The sequence below is a fragment of the Citrus clementina genome, unplaced genomic scaffold (genome assembly GCF_000493195.1).
Source record: "Citrus clementina cultivar Clemenules unplaced genomic scaffold, Citrus_clementina_v1.0 scaffold_9, whole genome shotgun sequence".
In the NCBI taxonomy this organism is placed as follows: domain Eukaryota; kingdom Viridiplantae; phylum Streptophyta; class Magnoliopsida; order Sapindales; family Rutaceae; genus Citrus; species Citrus x clementina.
The window spans coordinates 11,259,262-11,279,082 of record NW_006261964.1 but is presented as its reverse complement, the minus strand read 5'-3'; the positions used below and the strand labels follow the sequence as shown (position 1 = coordinate 11,279,082).

General features: G+C 36.9%; 2 protein-coding genes across 2 annotated transcripts; both read right to left on the bottom strand.

Moving 5' to 3' along the window:
* Nucleotides 1–384: 384 nt before the first annotated feature.
* On the bottom strand, nt 385–4,397 carry LOC18032290 (putative pentatricopeptide repeat-containing protein At2g02150). Its single transcript, XM_024187613.1, has 4 exons — nt 1,696–4,397; nt 1,359–1,531; nt 785–860; nt 385–650 (listed from the first exon to the last, which is right to left on the bottom strand). Exon 1 carries the CDS (start codon nt 4,250–4,252, stop codon nt 1,937–1,939), a length of 2,316 nt encoding a protein of 771 aa, XP_024043381.1. The 5' UTR covers nt 4,253–4,397; the 3' UTR covers nt 385–650; nt 785–860; nt 1,359–1,531; nt 1,696–1,936.
* An 805-nt stretch (nt 4,398–5,202) lies between these two features.
* Nucleotides 5,203–8,888, bottom strand: LOC18033524 (zinc finger CCCH domain-containing protein 17). The gene is made up of 3 exons (XM_006420611.2): nt 8,453–8,888; nt 7,681–7,791; nt 5,203–7,485 (listed from the first exon to the last, which is right to left on the bottom strand). Exons 1-3 carry the CDS (start codon nt 8,591–8,593, stop codon nt 5,524–5,526), a joined length of 2,214 nt encoding a protein of 737 aa, XP_006420674.1. The 5' UTR covers nt 8,594–8,888; the 3' UTR covers nt 5,203–5,523.
* Between the last annotated feature and the right edge of the window lie 10,933 nt (nt 8,889–19,821).

The window sequence follows — 19,821 nt, the reverse complement described above, 5'->3', positions numbered from 1 at the left end:
AAGGATATTCTTATAATTTAATTTTTTATTTTTTAAAATTTTGTAAAATAAAATGATCTTTTAATTCATTTAAGAATAAAGTAATCATTTTATAGTGTCAAAGTTATAGATTGATACAAACTTAAAAATAAAAGTGGTGTAAAGTATATATCAAAATTTTATGATAGTTAAATGTAAATATATAAAAAAAAACATAGTGCTGACCATAAATTTTAAAAGTATTACGGGATTTCTATTGCAATTACCTCGTGATTATCACGATAAGGTTTCATTCAGTACGTGTTTCGGATGACCATAAATTTTCACTAGGCAATAATTTGATACATAACTATATGATGCATGCACATAAATGGCATTTTGAATTCATATGATTGGTCACCTCAATTGGAAGCAAATCTATCACCCTTTATTCAGAAATCAGACTACCTAGAGAGAGAAATGCAGGACTAAAGCACAGGTGTAATAACTATATTTGTTTACACAAAGCCAAGGGCAAGAGTGATGAATCAATGTCTTCATATCCCATCTCAATATCTCATCATTGGTGCTTTCTCTATGCTTGTACATCCTTTCTTGTCATCACTAAAGCTTTAACTTTCACTGTTCCAGCCCATTTACAAGAGTTCTATGCCAGCTTTAGAACGAAAAACCTGCCAAAACACGAGGAAGTTCAGTCAATATCTCATCTTGATAGTATCCTGAACATGAATATTTCAACATTTGTATTCTCTATTTTTCCAGAGTCAAATTTCCCAGCATAACATATGTTGTAAAAGAGAGTTACCATTGCGAAAACAAGAGGGGTTTTGAGATAATCTTTATCCAGCATTACTTAAAAAGCATCGGTCAATATAAGACAGCTGCAGAAACAGTCAAGTTCACAGTTAGAGATGCTATTACATTATTGTAATCACCAAGTTCTCTTCTCTGGAAATGGTGAATAGTTTAACAACACACACGCAACACACAAATAGCTGGGAACCAGACCTAACCGCTAGATTATTGAAAGCCAGCATAAGTCAGTAGCTCACTACAGATGTAATATAGGAACAAAAATAGCAAGATAGGCACAGAAAAATCAATGCAATGAAGAAGCTGCTTTTGTCGATTAGCAAATGAAGCAATTAACACAATTATAAGTTATTTGAGTGAGTAATATTATAGTCACAAACTCTTGTACAAACTAATGTGGCATAACATCAACCATGTGATATTTTCATTCAACTAATCATATTTCTACAAAAGACTTTGTGGCTGTATCATTACTCTATTTGATTGCTAGCTAATAAGAAAAAGAAAACCAAAAAACATGCTGTCATGCATTTAATGAGTAAAATGTGCAAGCAACAGAAAGATACCTTGCTCCTTGAAGGGGTTAAAGAACGATCCAGATCAACGTAAAAGCTTTTGCATTGGAGTGTGACAGACTTTCACCTGTTGGTTTGATTTGAATTAGAACTCGTGGTTCAAATCCAACTTTTCCAACCAAAAACCACCAACCTGTGTTATTCAATGAAGTCCTAGAGAGGTCCTGCATCAAAAATTATAAAAACAAACCATTATTCACAAGTTTTGAGCATGAATGTTAAAAATGCTTCTTTTCCCCTTATTAAAGTTGCTAGTTCTTTAAGTTCATTAAGAATTTGCAGCTGACCTATCATAATCAGAAACCAGAGAAAATGAAATTGAACTCACCTTGGAGGTTAGGACTTTCAAACTACAGAAGCATAATGCAATTTTTGTGCTGACAGTCACTAGAATTTGTGTATTCTGATAAAAGCATTACCCTCCAGCAGTTTGAATCAGGATATCAAAAAGGTACTTTCTAATATGTGCCAAAAGATATATTCTTGATCAGGAAAAGGCGACCGGTTCCTTACTTTTGGCTCAAAGTAAAGCCTCAACAAATTACAGACGAATAACATTTTGTATACTCTCAAGTTTGTACTATAGGAAGAGCATAATTCTTAGAGCCAGACAACAGACCCCTTCCCATCATTTCATTTTGCAATTCAATTGCTTCATCCATATTTCCTCGCTCATAATGCTTCTTTAATAGAGAGATACATAGAATCTCATCAGGAAGGATCCCCCTGCCAATCATCTCATGAAATAACACTCTTGCTTCCTGCAGATGACCGCATCGAGAAAGCCCCCAAACTAAGGAAGTGTAGGCATTCAGATCAAGATCCACACCAACTTCAGTCATTCTATTTTTCAAATTCAAAGCTTCCTTAAAACTTTCATGCTTCAAGTATCCATCTATCAGAGCGGTGTACGCAGTTGTATCAGGAATCATATCTCTCTTGAGCATTTCATCAAACAAATTTCTGGCTCTTTCAATGCAATTTTTCTTACAAAGACCATCAATCAGGGCTGTATATACAGCAACATTCGGACGCAAACCAAAATCTGGCAACCTACCAAAATAATCAATTGCTTCTCGGACCAGTCCACTTTTGCACAAACCATCAATTAATACACAAAATGTCACAACTGTAACCTCAATTCTCGAGTCCAACATTTCATCTAGCAGACTGAGGGCCTCCGAAGGTTCTCCAGCCTTAAAATAAGCATCCATAAGCGTTGTGCATATGACAGTATTTGCAGTTAGACCATTCTCCTTCATCTCACTTAACAAAAGCTTAGAGTCTTCAAATTTACTTTCGATGCACAGACCCCAAATGATGGTCCCATATAGTGGCAAGTCTGCTTTAATGTTTTTTCCCTTCATTTCTTTGTAAAGTTCCATGGCAGTCTCTAAATTCTTGGCCTTAACATAACCATGAATAAGGGCAGTATAAACTTGCTGGTTAGGAGTTATTCCTGCTTTTAACATTTCCCTAAATAGTTCCTCTGCTTTCTTCATCTTCCCTGCTTCACAAAGACCATCCAGTATACTTGTACATGTAACAATGTTCAACTCAGTGTCAGCCTCTTGCAACATCTCATTAGCCAGCTTCAAAGCTTCATCAAGATTACCTATTTTGCATTTCGCATCAATCAAAGAAGTAAATGTGAATTCGTTAGGTTTAAGACCTACTCTTCTCATGTCAACAAAAAATTTAATTGCCTGTTGGATCATCCCCTCTTTGCATAAAGCATCAATTAATGTGCTATAAGTTACAACATTTGGTTTCAACTCATTATTCCTCATCTCTCTGAAAAACTCAAAAGCCCGATGCATTCTCTCAAATTTACAGAAACAATTAATTAAAGCATTGTATGTTATTACATCAGGCTTGCAACCTGCATCCTTCATTTCTTCAAATATACATAGTGATTCATCCAACAACCCAATCTTCCCGTAACCATCGATAAGAGTATTGTATGTAACAATATCCGGCATCAACCCTCTTTGTTTCATGTTGTGAAAAAAGCTTCTAGCAGTATCCATATCACCTTCTTTGCACATATAATCTATCATTATATTAAAAGTAAACACAGATGGGGCAATCCCTGCCCCAACCATATCCCTGAAAAACTTGATCGACAAGTTCCCCTTCCCTGACTTGGAAAGCCTATGCAAAAGCGCATTACAAGACCGCGCTTTTGGCAAAACCCTAAACCTCTTCATCCTAGAAAAACAGTCGTTAGCTTCCTCAAGCAGTCCCAAGTCAACTAAGTTACTAAACAAAGCATCAAACACACCAGATGCAAAAACGCATACATTTCTTGTCAACCACAAAGCATCAAAAGCATCAAAACCCGGCAGTTTCCTTGACCTGATAGACAAAATCAATTCTTTAAGAGTATTATTAGCATCTAAGTACATCCTCGCATAAAACAAAATGTGAACCAAAATGCAATACGACTCAGTAGTGTGGCAAAACCCAGTTCGGGTTTTTGCCCATTTAAAGAATTTCAAAGCTAATCTCGGGTCTTGTTTGAATTGAATCAAAACCCTCGAAACCCAAATGGGGGCCAATGAAGAGTCAAACAAACGAACGATTTGAGGGTCGTCCCATTGGTCTTTTTGAATGATTTTACACAAAGAATCTCTACTAATGTGTTGAAAATAATTGTGGGGATTTGCTTTGGAGACAAAAGGGTATCTGATAATATAGAGAAAACCAGTGAACCAAATCAAAGGACAAGATTGATTGAAAGAGAAATGACTAGGGTTTAAAGAAAGGAGAGGGCTCACTCTGTGAGTGTGAGGGATGATGATTCTACGTTTGATGAAGAGGAGACGGCGAAAAGAAAATAGCATTTTGGAGAAGAAACTCAAAGCAGCTTCAATTAGTTTCATTGTTCAGAGAAGATGTGATTGAATTTGCTTTTGCATTTGCATTGCTGGGGCTTTGTTGAATGCACAAGCATAACCATAGATTAGGGTTTATGAGCGTATTAAAGGTTTTTGAGTTTTTCACTTTTGACTGTAATTTAGCGAAGTGGAAATGGCATTCATATTGGGTGGAGCAGCAGTGCTTTTAATTTTTTTTCCCCTTTTTTTTAATTATTTTTATTATTAAGAAATTAATACTGTGAAACACGGCTAAAAATATTTTTAAGAAGTTAATTTAATTATAATTCTATTGACAAAATTTACTTATGAAATTCTATTTATAAATTAGTTTGAACATGTGTAATATTTATATCGTTTTAAATGCATCGAAAACTAAAAGCTCTCCCCTCGGCCCTCATGTCAGCAGTGGATTTTTCAAATCTTAGACATCTAGTAGCTCGTAAGAAATTATAGCAATTAAGTTAATTAATAATGTTTTATTCCCTTATGCCCAATAACATAAGCACCGTCCGATGATCAGTCACACCCAATTAAAATTATAGCAATTATGTTAATTTTTATAACAAAAGCAATATATGAAAAATACGATAATTTAAATAATAAGTTTTACGTTCTGATAAAATGTTATCATCTAGTGACATTGAATACAACAATGTGACACTAGTTTTTTTTTTTAATATTTATTATAATATAATGTTTACAGTTAAGCTAAATTACCATTCAATGTACCAATTTCTCAAGAATTTGTCATGTGAATTTACTCCTCATCAAGCCAAATTTATACTCAATTTTCAGTTCTCGCTAAATAGACTATAATTTAACTCAAGCTTTTAATTTTCTGTATAAACAATTAGTTCCCAACCATGTTTAAGTAACAAGAAACCACACACATGCAGCATAACAGATTTAATCATTGCAAAGGGTTAACTAATTACAATATGGCACAAATCCTGTGGCCAAAACCAAGAATATAATCTTTGTTATCACGTGTCTAAGACTCTAGTGTTACAGTCAAGTACCAAGCAACCAAAATTGAACTGGTATGGTAGTGGCCCAGCCAATTCCAAAGCAAAATGCAACAAAGCAAAGAAAAATCCTGATTCAATTAGTTTTAAGTACACTGAAAAAGTTTCAATTGATACAAGAGCAAAAATTTAAATATTTCCCTACTCCATAACAGCAAAACCAGTGGAGCCTGAGCTTAATCAGAAAGAACTTGCCCACGGTTACAGCAAAAAATAAATACAGACAAGTTGTCTCTGTACTCATACTTTTCAAGAGAACATGACTCCAATCTTCTTAGCAAAGTCATCTCCATCTTCATCTTCCAAGTATTCTTCTTCGCCCTCTGCATTTTCACCTTCTTCATAATTATAATCCCCTTCATCGCCCTGCTCATATTCATACTCTCCATCCCTCAGATCATCCGCTTCAAGATCATGATCTTCAATCCCTTCTTCTGCAATCATCCCATCTTCAGCCTCAACCTCACTTGCATTTGGCAGTTGAGAAGACTTGTCATGGGTTGCTTCATTTTTACCTTCGGTTTCTTTGACAGCACCAGCTTCCTTATAGTTGGATACTTCCTTGGATACAGTTGAAACAGCACTTTGTGCTGCAGTATTATTGGAGCTGCCAACCAAGCTTCCCTGGCTTTCTTTTTGATTCTCGACTTCCATATTGGCAGAAGATTTTTCAGTGGAAGCTGATGTTGCTCCTCCAGCTCCTCTTTTTCTTTTCAGAATCTCGCTTAAGGGCATTGGACCGTCGAACGAAAGGCCACCTTCAGGTTGTCGATGATCCTCTAAGCTTTTCCTCTTTCGAAGAGATTGCTGCTCCTTACTCTCTGCATTCTTTTTACCTTTTAGCTCAGAAAGGCTTTTAGGACCAGCAAAATCAGCATCTCTGTCATCCATCATCTCTCTTCTCATCATCCTGGGGCCCCTGAAGTTTCTTCCTCCACTGTAATCATCCTCTAGTGTCCCTTTTATTCTGTCACGAAGCCTCCCCTGGTGCGATGTCTGAGGCCTACCAGGTGACACAGAGCCCCAATTCCTTCCCCTTTCCAGATCCCTTTCTGACCGTAAATCACTACCACTGACTAGAGATCTCCTTGGAGGCTTTATTCTGCCATGGAGGCGACTACTAAGGGAGCTCTCCTGGGAAGCTAAATGCCGTGAGTCTCTTCGAGTAGAAATACGGTGAGATTGCTCTTCTAATTGGTTGTCAGGGGCATAATCGGGGCTGACGACTGATCTCAACCCATTAGCCCTCCGATGCTTTGACAAACGATATCGCAAATCTGATTCATTAATTTGATTATGAGTTTCAGACTTCGAGTAACTCCTCCTTTCCTGATTAGATGAATCACCCACTAACACTCTATCTGATGCAGCCATGTGCTGTTCCCAAGCATACTGCCCCTGCATACTGATATGGTCATACGAGCCAATGTCATATTCTCGTGGATCACGAAATGTTTCTCTTCCCATTTCAGTCAATGAAGTGTAATCAACAGAGCGGCCAATATCATATTCATTCACTGAGTTCAAGTCCCTTCCTTCATGCCCTCTTGTTCTGCCATATTGATCTTCATCATGATAATAATCAGAATCTCTGAGCTCATCATCAACAAGAACATCAAATCCAGGAGAGGACTCCCTCAAAAACTCATCAGCATCCTTACCATGCTGGAAACTTTGATCATCCAGTGCATGAGCCTGATGCAAACGATTAGAGCAGATCAAGGAGTTACCATTGATGACAGGAGGAACGTTTGTAGCTTTATATCGAGGAAATTCATCGTCTGTCCCAGAAGGAGGTGGTGCATTTCTTTCATTGCCAGCAGCATTTCGTGGGAAAGAAGTTTCAGCTTTATGAGTATGCTTATTAGCTTCAGGACGTACTACAACTGCCTTTGGTACATTTGCTGGTGGAACCTTCTGCTCTTGAGTGCACTTTTGAAGGACACCAGAAGCCTTTTTCAAAGTTGGAGGTTCATTAGCTGGGGCAGCTGCTGTAGGCTGTGGGGCTTTATTAACAGCAGTATTTGGTCCGTGCAGAAAAGCACATTTGTCACCTTTTATGCAAAGCCCCTTTTGAAAGAAAATGCATGGGACTGCTTGTTTACCCGAGTTGTTTGAGGCATGTGCAGCAGGCATAGTTGCTGAGTGTGATGAAGGAAAATAAGATCCAGTAGAGACTGCCATTTGGGTTCCTATTAGGCCATCAAGGGGCTGAAAAAGATGACATCAAAATTCCACGTCAATGATGTAGCAGAGATAAATGGAAACCACATAAATAAATCCAAAAGAACTGCTGACTTTATTGTCCAATGGTTTCAAAATCAACTAGATTCCACTCACTTCCAGAATCTATCCGATATTCTTATAATACAAAATGATTAGGATAGTAAAAACGTAAAAACTTACCGGGTGACGGAACCCACACTTGGGATTCAAACAATTACCATTCAACCAGAAATAACAGTCCCTCGGGTTAACCCTGGCATATTCACTGTGTCGATACTCGCATTCACTCCCCTGTTGACATTACAAACAAAATCAAAGGTATCAATGACACAATTCAACAACCATTACAACTAGTTAACCAAACAACTAGCAGCAACACAACATCAAGGGACAAAAAGCATCTTGACAACAAGTAACACATCAATAACTCATTAAGAATATATTAAGCATTTATTTCTAATGTCAGGATATATCAACTTCATTAATCATTTTTTTACAAACTGATAAACCCGTGTCATGCAAAGAAGTGTTGACAAGGAGATCACTATGTGAACCAAACAAGCTACCATTTTGGACACTTTCGCACAACATTAATGAAAATGTCTAGAAAGATAACTTATCTTTCCCCAACACAATTGGGACTGGTGGAATCAACACAGCAACAATATTTTGCCAATACATTTGTAACATTAGATTCACAATTAAAGCAACTCAAATCAGTCTCTGTCGGTCACAATTCACAGCTTTGCAAGAAACCCTAACAATATCCACAATCTTACTGAAACTGAATTGACATCACGGAGGCAGAATTTAATTATTAAAATAATAGTGAATCCGAAAAACCTAATTAGAAAAACAATTAAAGGCAAGATCTCATAATCATGCTATCAAATTTTGATCCTAAAAGAAAAAACCCTAAAGAGAGAGAGAGAGAGAAAAAAAAAAGAGGGACCTTTTTGCAGGTTAAAGGAGAAGCAAGAAAGTAAACGCAATCAGTGTTTCTCTTTAAGGCTTCTTCTTCGGCTGTTGCTGATGCCGTCGACACTTGCTGCTGTTGTTGATGTTGTTGCTGAGCTGCTGCCGCGACGACCATGGCGCTGGCGTTCTTTTTTTTTTTGGGGGGGGTGGGGGGGGGGGACAAATTCAGATCGAATTAATAATAACAACAATAATAATTATAATTCTATTGAAGAAGAAAAGGACCCGATAACCCGAATCAAGATCCGAATCCAAACTGGGAGGGCAAGAGAGCCGCCGCAAAGAAACAAGAAGAAGAAGAAAAGAGAGAGAATGTGATTATGAGAGTATCTGTTTATAAAGAAGGTGAAAGGCTAAGGCTTTTGAGTTTTGAGCTTTTTTTTTAATTTGTTTTTTGGGTTTTATTATTTTATTTGTTTATATTATATTTAACGTGGACAGATTAGTTGTGGTTTGGGAGAGTTGAGACACACTTGAGTTGGGATGATGTTTTGGGTTTTTTTTTTTTTTTGAGTTAAAGTTAAGAGTTGCGCTTGCTGTTGCTGGTGGCGAGTTGCGTTGTGGTATGTTTCGTTAGCCTGCACCTCGACGCGTGGCTCTTTCTTATTGGCAGCTGGTTATTTGTTATTCGTTGTCGGGTTCTTCTACGACGAAGATGGAGTTTTTTTTAAAAAGGAAACAAATTTAATTGAAACATAGAAAACATTAAAAGAGATTAGCAATTTCTGCTGGACAGTCTTCAATCCAGATGGTCTCATCTGGAGAAGAGAAAGCCAGCTTGGCTAGCATGTAAGCCACCATGTTACAAGATCTTGGTACATGTTTGACCATAATGGGAGATCTATTAAGTCATGAAGTGAATCGAGTTCGACAATAAAAGAAAATAAGCCTGAGTCCCATGCTAGCTTATGCCCCTGAAAAACAGCTTCCGCTTCGCAAACTCCACATCCCCAGAAAAAGGCCTTGTATATACAGCTGCTGCCATAACTTCTCCTCTTGTGTTTCTGACAATAGGCCCCAAGGCTACCAATACCTTCAAAAAATTTAATGGATGCATCAATATTGAGTTTATACCAATTACTTTCAACCTGATGATTTGAGTTTGTAGAAGCCACTGCCACAAGAGATTGTTGCGATAGTTTGTAGTTCTTGATGACAGATTCAGCCCTAGCCAAGGTGCACAAAGTATCATTCTCCTCGTCATTATATAGGAATAAGTTTATGTTCCTCCAAAGTTTCCACGCCAAAACCACAAAGGACTCGAAGGTCTCTTTGGACATGGAAGTGGCCAAGGATTGAACAAAGTTTCCTCCAAAGAAGTTGATGCTTTGAGAGGTAGGGACAAAGTGTGCAAAAATTGATAAGCGCCATACCTTTTTAATTGATTTACATCCCACCAAAGTATGGAAGTTATCCTCCGGCACTCTGTTACATCTTGGATAGGTAGGAGCACCTTCCTTTTAAATAAATTACATAGAGTTGGAAGGGTATCCAGTAAAGCGCGCCACATAAAAACCCTTTATTTTGGGTGGGAGAGAAAGAGACGACAGAAATTTCCACCATGCTTGGAGTGACGATGAACTGGAGGGACCGGGGTGATGGTTCAAGCGCAAAGCTACCTGGTACCCGCTTTTGACAGTATATACTCCCTTTTTGTCATAGAACCAATAAACTTGGTCGGGATGTGGACGATGAGGGAGAGGAATATGAGAAATCGTTTCAGCATCTAATGGCAAGAAGTGAGTCTAGATAAGAGGAATATTCCAGCTCCCATTACTATTTATGAGCTCTGTTACTGTGGTTTCAATAGGTAAGGTTTTTGGGGAGACAGGTTTAAAGGACACCGGTCTGGGAATCCGGTTATCTTTATACACAAATATATTCTTGCCAGCTCCGATGTGCCAACATAAACCCGCTTGCACAAGTTCTTTTCCTCATAAAAGGCTCTTCCATAAGAAAGAGAAGTTGCAACCCATTTTGCTGCTAAGAAAATCAAAGTTGGGGAAATACCTGGCTTTTAATGTTTTGACTAGGGATGGCAACCAAACTCAGACCCGGATCGGACCCGAATTGAATCCAAAAAATCCGGTTCGGGTTCAACTCGCACCAGAGTAATTTTTATCCGAAATCCAAATCAGTTTTTGACAACCCGCATATTTCTGGGTCCGGATCCGGTTTCAAGTGAACCCGCAAATCCGGAACCCGAACCCGAATATTATTTATTTTAATATTAATTTTTATCCACAAATCCGTAAATATAAATAGAAAAAAAAAAGCAAAAGTGAACCCTAGATCTCTCAATCTCTCTCGTTCCTCTCTCGAAATTTCTCCTTCAACTGAAGTATTGAACTCTATTGTAAATTTGTAATTTCTCCTCTCAATCTCTCAAGTCTCATCCATAATCCGTTCCTCTCTCAATCTCTCTCACCCGTGAGCCGTGACTCGTTCCTCAGTCCTCAGTCCTCACTTAATCTCTCTCACTCTCTCTTCAACTCTCCTTCACGGTGAGGCTTTGTTCGGTTCATCACTCATCAGCAATTCAGCATCACACGTCTCATCTCTCACTCTATCGCGGCCAGCAAAAGGGTTGAAATCCACCTCAGTCGCGGCTGGGTTCGTTTGTGGTTTCTTGGATCCATTTCTTCTGGTAAGCAAAAAGTTAGTTCTTTGTTATTTATTTAATTCATCAAAAGTTTGCAACTTTTTTTGTTATTGATGCACTTAGGTACTTTTTTGACTTGATTTGTATTAATTAATTATGTTTTAGTTTGTGGTTGTGGGGTTGTGTTAATAAAAAAGTGGTATTGGACTTGATTTGTATTAATTAATTATGTTTTAGTTCGTGGTTGTGGGGTTGTGTTAATAAAAAGTTGGTACTAGAGGGAAAAAAAACTGCATCTTTTTTGCTTTGGCCTCATCCCTTTTGATTCATTATTCATCTTATCTTTTGGACATTCGAGGGCTGAGGATATTTTGTTTTGTTTTGCTGAGTTGAGCTTCGACTGGGTTATTTTCTGACAGAGCATGGACAAAATGAAAATACATAATGTTAAATTTGGTTTAAACTAAAAGTAACACGAACCAAGCTTTATCTGGATCTTGAACTGGGCAGAAAGGTAGACTCTGAGAGAGTTTTTGATTTGTTTTACAGTTCAAATGATTAATAGGCTTTTGCCAGATAGCAATATCACCTTTCTCTTTTATATTTTCCCAGCAAAGGCTCTTAGCTACATTTTCAATAGCAGTTTGTTCCTTATTCAAATCCTCTTTTGTTCTTTGCCAGCCTCTCGCATGCTTCTTCCAATTAATTGGAGGGCCAGATAAAATCCGGTACCCTCCAATTCATGATTAATAATGTTCTTGTTAAGAATTCAAAGTTAATGTTCTGTAATTTTCTTGATTAATAATGTCTCTTCAAAATCTTAATCTTATGAATTCTTGATTAATAATGTCCTGTATTATCAATTTATCACTAATTGGTTGTGTTGTTCATTATGTTTATAATTTACACATTTTTTGTAGATGGAATTCCAGAGGAAGCAATACTTTCTGCAGAGCATTTGATTGATGAAAGTTGGATGATTGAGCAACAATCAAATGAAGTGGATGATTCAGAGTTTAGTCTTTAGCACTAGTGGCTGGAAATTTGAGCTTTAAATTGTAGAATTATGTTATGGATTTGTAGTTGTGGATGTTTATTACTTTAAAACTTTGAATTTTAGATTTTATATTGTGTTGTATTTGTTTTAGAACTTGGATGTGTTATATGTTTTGTTTTTTTGCCCTTTGTCCAGCAAATTTTGTTGAACCAAAGTGAAGTAACTTGGTTCTGGTAGTTTGGTTCTGGATGTATTATATGTTCTGTTTTTTTGCTCTTTATCCAGCAAATTTTGTTGAACCAATTCTAGGAAGAATATTGTAATGTATTTTACCGTAATGTGTTTTTTCATGTAATACATTAAAACATTAAAACTTCCCCTGTTAAATTAAGCAATCGGGTCTTTTAAAAAAAATAAATAAAGCAATTCGGGTTCAAAACCCGGAATTCAGAAATCCGGATTTTTTTGGGTTAAACTCGGACCGCATCCGGATTAAAAAAATCAGGTTTAATGCGGGTCCGGTTATGAGTATTTTGTATCCGGGTCCGGATCCGGAACAGTCAAACCCAAACTCGAACCCGAAAATTGCCATCCCTAGTTTTGACCATTAGCAATTTCGGATCTTGTAAGATGTGCCAACTAAGTTTTCCGAGCAGAGCTTGATTGAAAGAGATGAGATCTCAAAACCTCAATCTGCCTTCCTTTTTTGGCGCACATAAATCTCTCCAAGAGAGCTAATACATGCCCTTTGATTTTCCTTTAGAGCCTTACCAAAATCTTTTGATAAGCCTTTGGATCTTGTTGCACAGCTTTTGGGGTACCCGGAAGACGCTCATTGCGTAAGTAGAAATCGCTTGAATCACTGCCTTGATTAAAACTTCCTTGCCACCACTAGAGAACAATTTGGACTGCCAACTATTTAATTTCCCTATAACTCTGTGTTTGATGAGATTGAAAAAAGTCATTTTATTTCGTCCAACCATGGAAGGAAGTCCCAGATACCTTTCATGGAGAGAGACAACCTGAAGGTTGAAAAGATATTTGATTTCATTAATAGTGTGTTGAGGCACATTCAGACTGAAAAATATTGAAGATTTGTCTATATTAAATCATTGGCCCGAAGTTGCAATGTACAGATCAAATATGGATTTTAAGTAAGAGCAGTCTTCGGTTGTGGCTTGGGAGGAAATGAGGCTGTCGTCTGCAAAAAGAAAGTGAGAGATTACAAAAGTATTCCGATTGAACCCAATACAAAAGTATTCTGATTGAACCCAACTCCACGAATCTGTTTTTGTTCGACTGCCTGGCGAATGAGATTAGAAAAAACGTCAGTACATAGAATAAATAAATAAGGAGATAAAGGGCATCCCTGGTGAAGACCTCATTGGGGATGGATGGCGTCTGTAACCTCTCCAATAAGTCAAATGTTGAAGGTAGCAGTAGAGACACAACACATGATGAGATTCACCAACCTCCTTGAAAAACCAAATTTTATCATTGTTTGCTTCAAGAATGACCATTCTAACTTGTCATATGCTTTGCTCACATCTAGCTTCAAAACCACCAAGCCTTTGCGTCCTCTTTGCTTATTTGTAATTTGGTGGAGACATTCATAACTGACCACAATGTTGTCTGTAATCTGTCTTTGGGGAATAAAAGCACTCTGAAACAGGGAGATGATTTGGTCGAGGATTGTCTTTATGCGGTTCGTAATTGATTTGGTTATGATTTTATAGATGACATTACATAGGCTAATGATTCGAAATTCAGTTACCTTCCTAGGATTCTCAGCTTTTGGGATCAACACAATTAAAGTTCGATTGGGCTCTGCAATGTCACCTCCATCATTGAGGACATGTAAGCATGTTTTCACAATTGTATCTTAAACTAAGGGCCAATGTTTTTTATAAAACTCAGTCGGGAACCCATCAGGACCTGGGGCCTTTAGAGGATGCATCTGTGTCAGAGCTGCAATGATCTCCTCTTGAGAAAAAGGCTCCTCAAGTTTTAAATTTAGCTCCTCAGTCACACGAGGATCAAAGAGTTCTAAAGAAACACGTAGAGTCTCAGGTGATGGATTAGAAGTCTTATATAGCTGCATGAAATAAGAATGTTGTCCTGGTCCTCAACCCAAATATTGTTCTCGTCTAAAATGCCCCTCATAAAGTTCTTTCGTTTTCTGGCAGTTGCACGCGCATAAAAGAACCTGGTATTTTTATCCCCAAGTTATAGCCATGTGACTTTGGATCTCTATTTCTAATATAATTCTTCCTCTAACAAAAGTTGTTCTATTTGGTCCTCTGTCTTTCGAATTGCACCGAGATCCATTGATTGTAAGGGGGTAGTTTTAAGTTCACGTAAATGATTCACCAGGAGCTTATAGTTTTTATTCTTGTTATTAAAAGTGGTGGAGCTCCACAAGCAAAGTTTTTCTTGTGTTGAAGAAATCTTCGACTGGAAATCTGCAAGTTGGCTATTTGTGACTGAGTTGTGATCTCTCGACCAAATTGCTTGGTATATCTTTTGGCACTCCTCATTGTGGCTCCATACAGCTTCGTATTGGAAGCGTAACTAACGTTGATAGCTCACTTTGCTCTGACTATTGCTATGCTTGGCAAATTCAAGTCTAATAGGACAATGATCTGAACCAATAGCCTCCTCATGATAAACACAAAAATTCCCAAAGATATTCTTCCATCGTGGATTGTAAAGGAACTTATCTAGTCTTTCTTAAACAAAGTTTGGCCTATATCTTCTATTTGGCCACATGAACATGAAGCCCTTCTAACCGGCATTTGTTAGCTCACAATATTCAATAGCCTCCCGAAAAGCGTGGATAACTTCCACATTTCTAAGGATCCCGCCTTTTTTCTCTTATGGCTTCAAAATTTCGTTTAAATCGCCCCCGCAAAGCTATGAAAGATTGAAGTTGGATGATAAACGCTTTAGGAGGCTCTAAGTATGATGTCTTTGCGTAAAATATGAATGCCCGTATAGCCCCGTAAATCTCCAGTGAATGTCCCCTTCAGACTGAATTAATGAGTCAATATGGTGCATGCTATAAGAGGAAATTCTCAAATCAAGATTTGAATTCCAGAGTAAGGCAAGACCACCAATAGATCCACAGCTATTGACAACAAATCAATTGTCAAAAGTCAACTTTATTTTGATTTTCTCCATTTGTAATGCATTACGTTTAGTTTCACAAAGAAACAAAATATTTGGTTTGTACAAGCAGAGAACTTTAGCAAGTGCTTTGAACGTCCAGGTATTCCCCAATCCCCGGACGTTCCAACATAGAATTATCATGGCATTCGGCGGGGCTAGCAACCAGCCTCCATCGTTGACACATCATTGGGGGGTACCACATAAGAGATGGTTTCCTACAGTGAAGGAGTTGAAGTAATATATTCACGTCTGCTTCTTTTAGCCGTAAGAGAAGCCAATTCTCCTGATCCCTCAACCGGATTGCACAATAGAAGGGCTCAGAGGCTTGATTCTGGGAGTTATGTTCTTCTTGCAACGTAATTCCCTTGTCCATGGACTGTTTATTTCTATTACCTGTCATGTCAGGCTTGGTATGCTCCGCATTTGGTAATGGTTTCCTTCTGGCCATCAACTTCCACTTCTTCTTTGATGGGTTGTTATCTTTGTTTAGTTATGAGCTTTGGTGTAATGAACATGATGAAAGCCTAGATAAGTTATTATCTGTAATATGGGAATCCATAGGTCCTGCTACTCTAGAGATATTTCGTTGCTTTTCAGTTCGTGGCCCGACAACCTCCGTAGATAGTATATATTTGCCTTTGGAAGTTTTGACTAGCGCCGCACTAGGAGGGAGCTCGATGAACCTATATAGGTTGTCATTATTGGTTGACGCCACCATTTCATTAATGTTGGGCTAATTGTTGTTTGACACCACCTTTTCATTAATGTTGGGCTTGTTGTCCTGGAAAGAAATATTCTGGAGCTAGGAGGCGGTAGGAACAGTGAACCTATGGCTTTGGTCAGGGGGATTAGAATGAGATGGGTGATTGCCAATGTTGGGGGAACTGTTCACATGGGCACCCTCATCAATATCCAGGTTTTGATTCTATCTCTTCTCCACAGGTGGTTTAACTTTCAAAGATAGTTTAAATTTAAAATCCATAGAGGTTTTTACATTTTTTGTGATAAAGAAGACAACACATTCATGATAGAGATGGCCCAAGTGACCACAACAATAGTAAAAATCTAGTAACCTTTCATACTTAAGTGGCAAAGTAGTGACATCTTCTCCTTCTTCCAATTGTAGTCGAATGCCTCATTTAAGGGGTTGGGTAAGGTTAATGTTCACTCTGATGCGAAGAAACTATCCTGAATAATTCCCTGAAGGACCCATGTCTACTTCCTCTACAATGCCTATCTGGCTACCTAAAAAATGCCCCATTTCTTTCGTCATGCAGACAATCGGCAAATTGTGAACCTGGATCTAAAAAGAGGCACGAGAGAAATCTAGCTTGGATATATCCCCCATACCTGTTGGCTCAATAAGAATAATAAGTGCATTCTGAAAACACTATGCCCCCCCTTTGAGCACACGGATGCGATATATGTGTAAATTGAATTGGAAGAGGAATTTATTACCACCAAGGCTCTCGGTTCTCACTCCATGGAGGGGCTTCCACATTTACTGAACTGCTGCCCGTACCCCTTCTTTATTAGCCAGTTTGTTGGATAAAATCTTCCCCACAAGGGTCAATTTTAGCTTATTCTCTCATGTAGCCCGTAAGTGGCTTGATAGTGTGCTGATTGCCCCATCTTCATCAGTGAGAGTTAAAGATCAACAAAGGTTAGTAATCTCCTATGTACCCATGGGATTTTGGAGGAAAATAATGATACTTCCTGACGATATGGTAGAGAATGGGTTGTAATAGAAGGTTTATGAGAAGAGAAAGAGAGAACTCACTCCCTTGGAGTGAATGAGTCACGTTCTTTGATGTGAAGAAAGCTTCCACAGCGACAACCACTGAAGTTTCTCAATAAGAGTCCCATACGACGGAGATGGAGTTGAAAAGGGTTAATTTTGAAAAATGAACTAACGTAACGTCATTTTCTCCATGGTTTTTTCAATTAATTCAGGCCCTAAAGGTTCTTAAACCTTCATTAATCTGATTCATGATCATTTAATATTAAACAGACGAAGAATTAATTATATGTGATTTATTCCTATATAATTCTAGAAATATCTTGTGATCCTTATAGATTCGGTGGATTGAGTTTAAGTGCGTAGGGGTGGGCATTTAACCTGACCCAATCCAAAACAGAAAATTTTGAGTTCGGATCAAATGCAAATAAAGATCTCAACTCGATTGAGTGGGGTTCTATCTAACCTAATCGAATCATGATTCGATCGGATTAGACAGTGACACAATTAAAAAAATTAAATTTCCTCACACCACCCACACTACACGGGACATGGTGCCACACACAGCTGACAGTATTGGGCCATCGAATCACCAAGGTGGCCATTCACCGGCACAACCACAAGCACATACAGACTGCAACACACCAACTTGGCCAGTTTGCTGCACTTCGTCAATTGTTGTAGCTTGCTCCACCAACTACCACAGCCACTATTGTAGCTTGCTTCACCTCGACAACCACCTTTTAAGATCCAATCCAATGACTTTATTCATAGTAAATATATATTATATTAAATATTAATTTCAAATTTTCATTGTATTTATTTATAATTGTATTATATAAATTGTGTAATGTATGATTTTGATGTGATAATAAAACTGTTATTTGCAATGTCAATTAAAAAGTATTATAATTTAGATAATTTGCTTTACTTATCTAGTGCATTTGGTTTACCCATCATAATCTATACATACGCATACATTGCAGCCTATCAAACTTTTGGTCTGATCTAATTCGATCTGATTATTTTCGAATCGGATTGGGTCAGATTACAAGTTCGAATGATTTTTTTTCCCCAAAACAATTAACTCAAAGCTCAATTTGATTGATCTGAGCTTAAATTTTCCATCCCTACAGGTGTGTACTTGTAAAATGCACTCTAGTATTCAAGATAGTGTTTAGTGATTGAGAGTTAGTTAAATATGGGTTTCTTTTGAAAATTAGCCAAAAAAAAAAAAAACCCTCTTTCGGTCTTTTTGATTTTTATTTATAGATCTGAGTTTCTTTTATTTCATATAAAGTTTGACACAGATATAACCTATAAAAAGATGGAAATATTTTATAATCAAAATCTTAGAAGATAGAGTAGAGTTAAAAAGAGTTTTAAGTTAGAAAAAGACTTTTTATAGATAAAAGGCTATAAAAGTAGAGGTCTCTTATAGTATGAGGCGCAAAAAAAAAGGTAGCAAGGAGAGGGACAGTTGAATTGTAATCGTGATCTTAATAAAAGATTTATTTTCTCTGCCTGCAGACATAGGCCAAAGGCCAAACCACGTTAATTCTTTGTGTCTTTTTGTTATATCGCCCTCATCTAAATTAATTCTCTAGTTGATTAAAAATATGCTTCAACAACAAATATAAAATATTATTATCGTGTTTGCTAAAAGAAAAGTATTATTCTATCTCTTACATAAATAAATATGTTAAATTTTTATAAATTTTAAACAAAAATAATGATAATTCTTTTTCAATAAATATCAAAATGATAAAATTAGTCTTAGTCATTTTAATCACAGCAAGGATTGTGTCTATTTTATTGGGCCCTGATTATTTTAAGGCAGAGCTCATCAATCGGGGTGGAACTAGGGCCCCTAGGTTGTGCGCAGCTGAAGAACTTTTCACCCCTCTCAAATTCTTATAAAACCCCTTTAATGTTTTTACATTTTTAACCTTTGTTAAGATTACCTTCAAAGACAAAAAGGAAATTATCATTATGCACAATCTCTCTCTCTCTCATAATTAAGTTCTTTCTCTTTCGCTGCTTGGCGAATTTTCTTTCTTTTTTTTTTTGAAGTTTGCAAATAACTTGCATGTGAATGATGAAATTTTTTGTTTGTATTCCTAATTAATTCAGGGTTATATTTTAGTTTAAATATATGTACAGTCTCTATATATTAAAAAATACCTTAAAGACACATGTTATTAAATATACTACACTCAATATTCTTATTCTTTTTTTTGCTCTTACTGTAATATCCTTACAACAATAGTTTTAGGTATATTAATTAGTTTATCTATAAAAAAAATTTTATTAACAAATTAACCTTAAAAGTAAAATTCTTATAAAACCCTTTTAATGTTTTAACATTTTTAATCTTTATTAAAACTACCCTAAAAGACAAAAATAAAATTATTATTATACTGAATCTCTCTCTCATAATTAAGTTCTTCTCTTTAATTGCTTGGCGCATTTTTTTAAGTTTTTTATTTATTGAAGTTTGCAAATCACTTCCATATGAAATATGAAAAATTCTTGTGTATCCTTAAATTAATTTGATCTTTATTTTTTGCACTTGGGATTTGATTTATTAAATTTTTTTCTTTTTCAAAATTTTTGCATATTCTTCTTAAGCCATGTTTATTTTTTTCTTCATATAGCATTGCCTTAAAAACCAAAAGACAAAAAAATGCACATATTCTGTGTGTTTTTAGAAGAGAGTGATACTATACATTGAAAATTGAAAGAGGAAGAACTTGGAGGGCAGTTTGGGAATCATTGGGGTGTCATTGGGTTATCTTTAAGAGAGTGGTTTTCGAAGGAATTCTTAGGGGTGTCAAA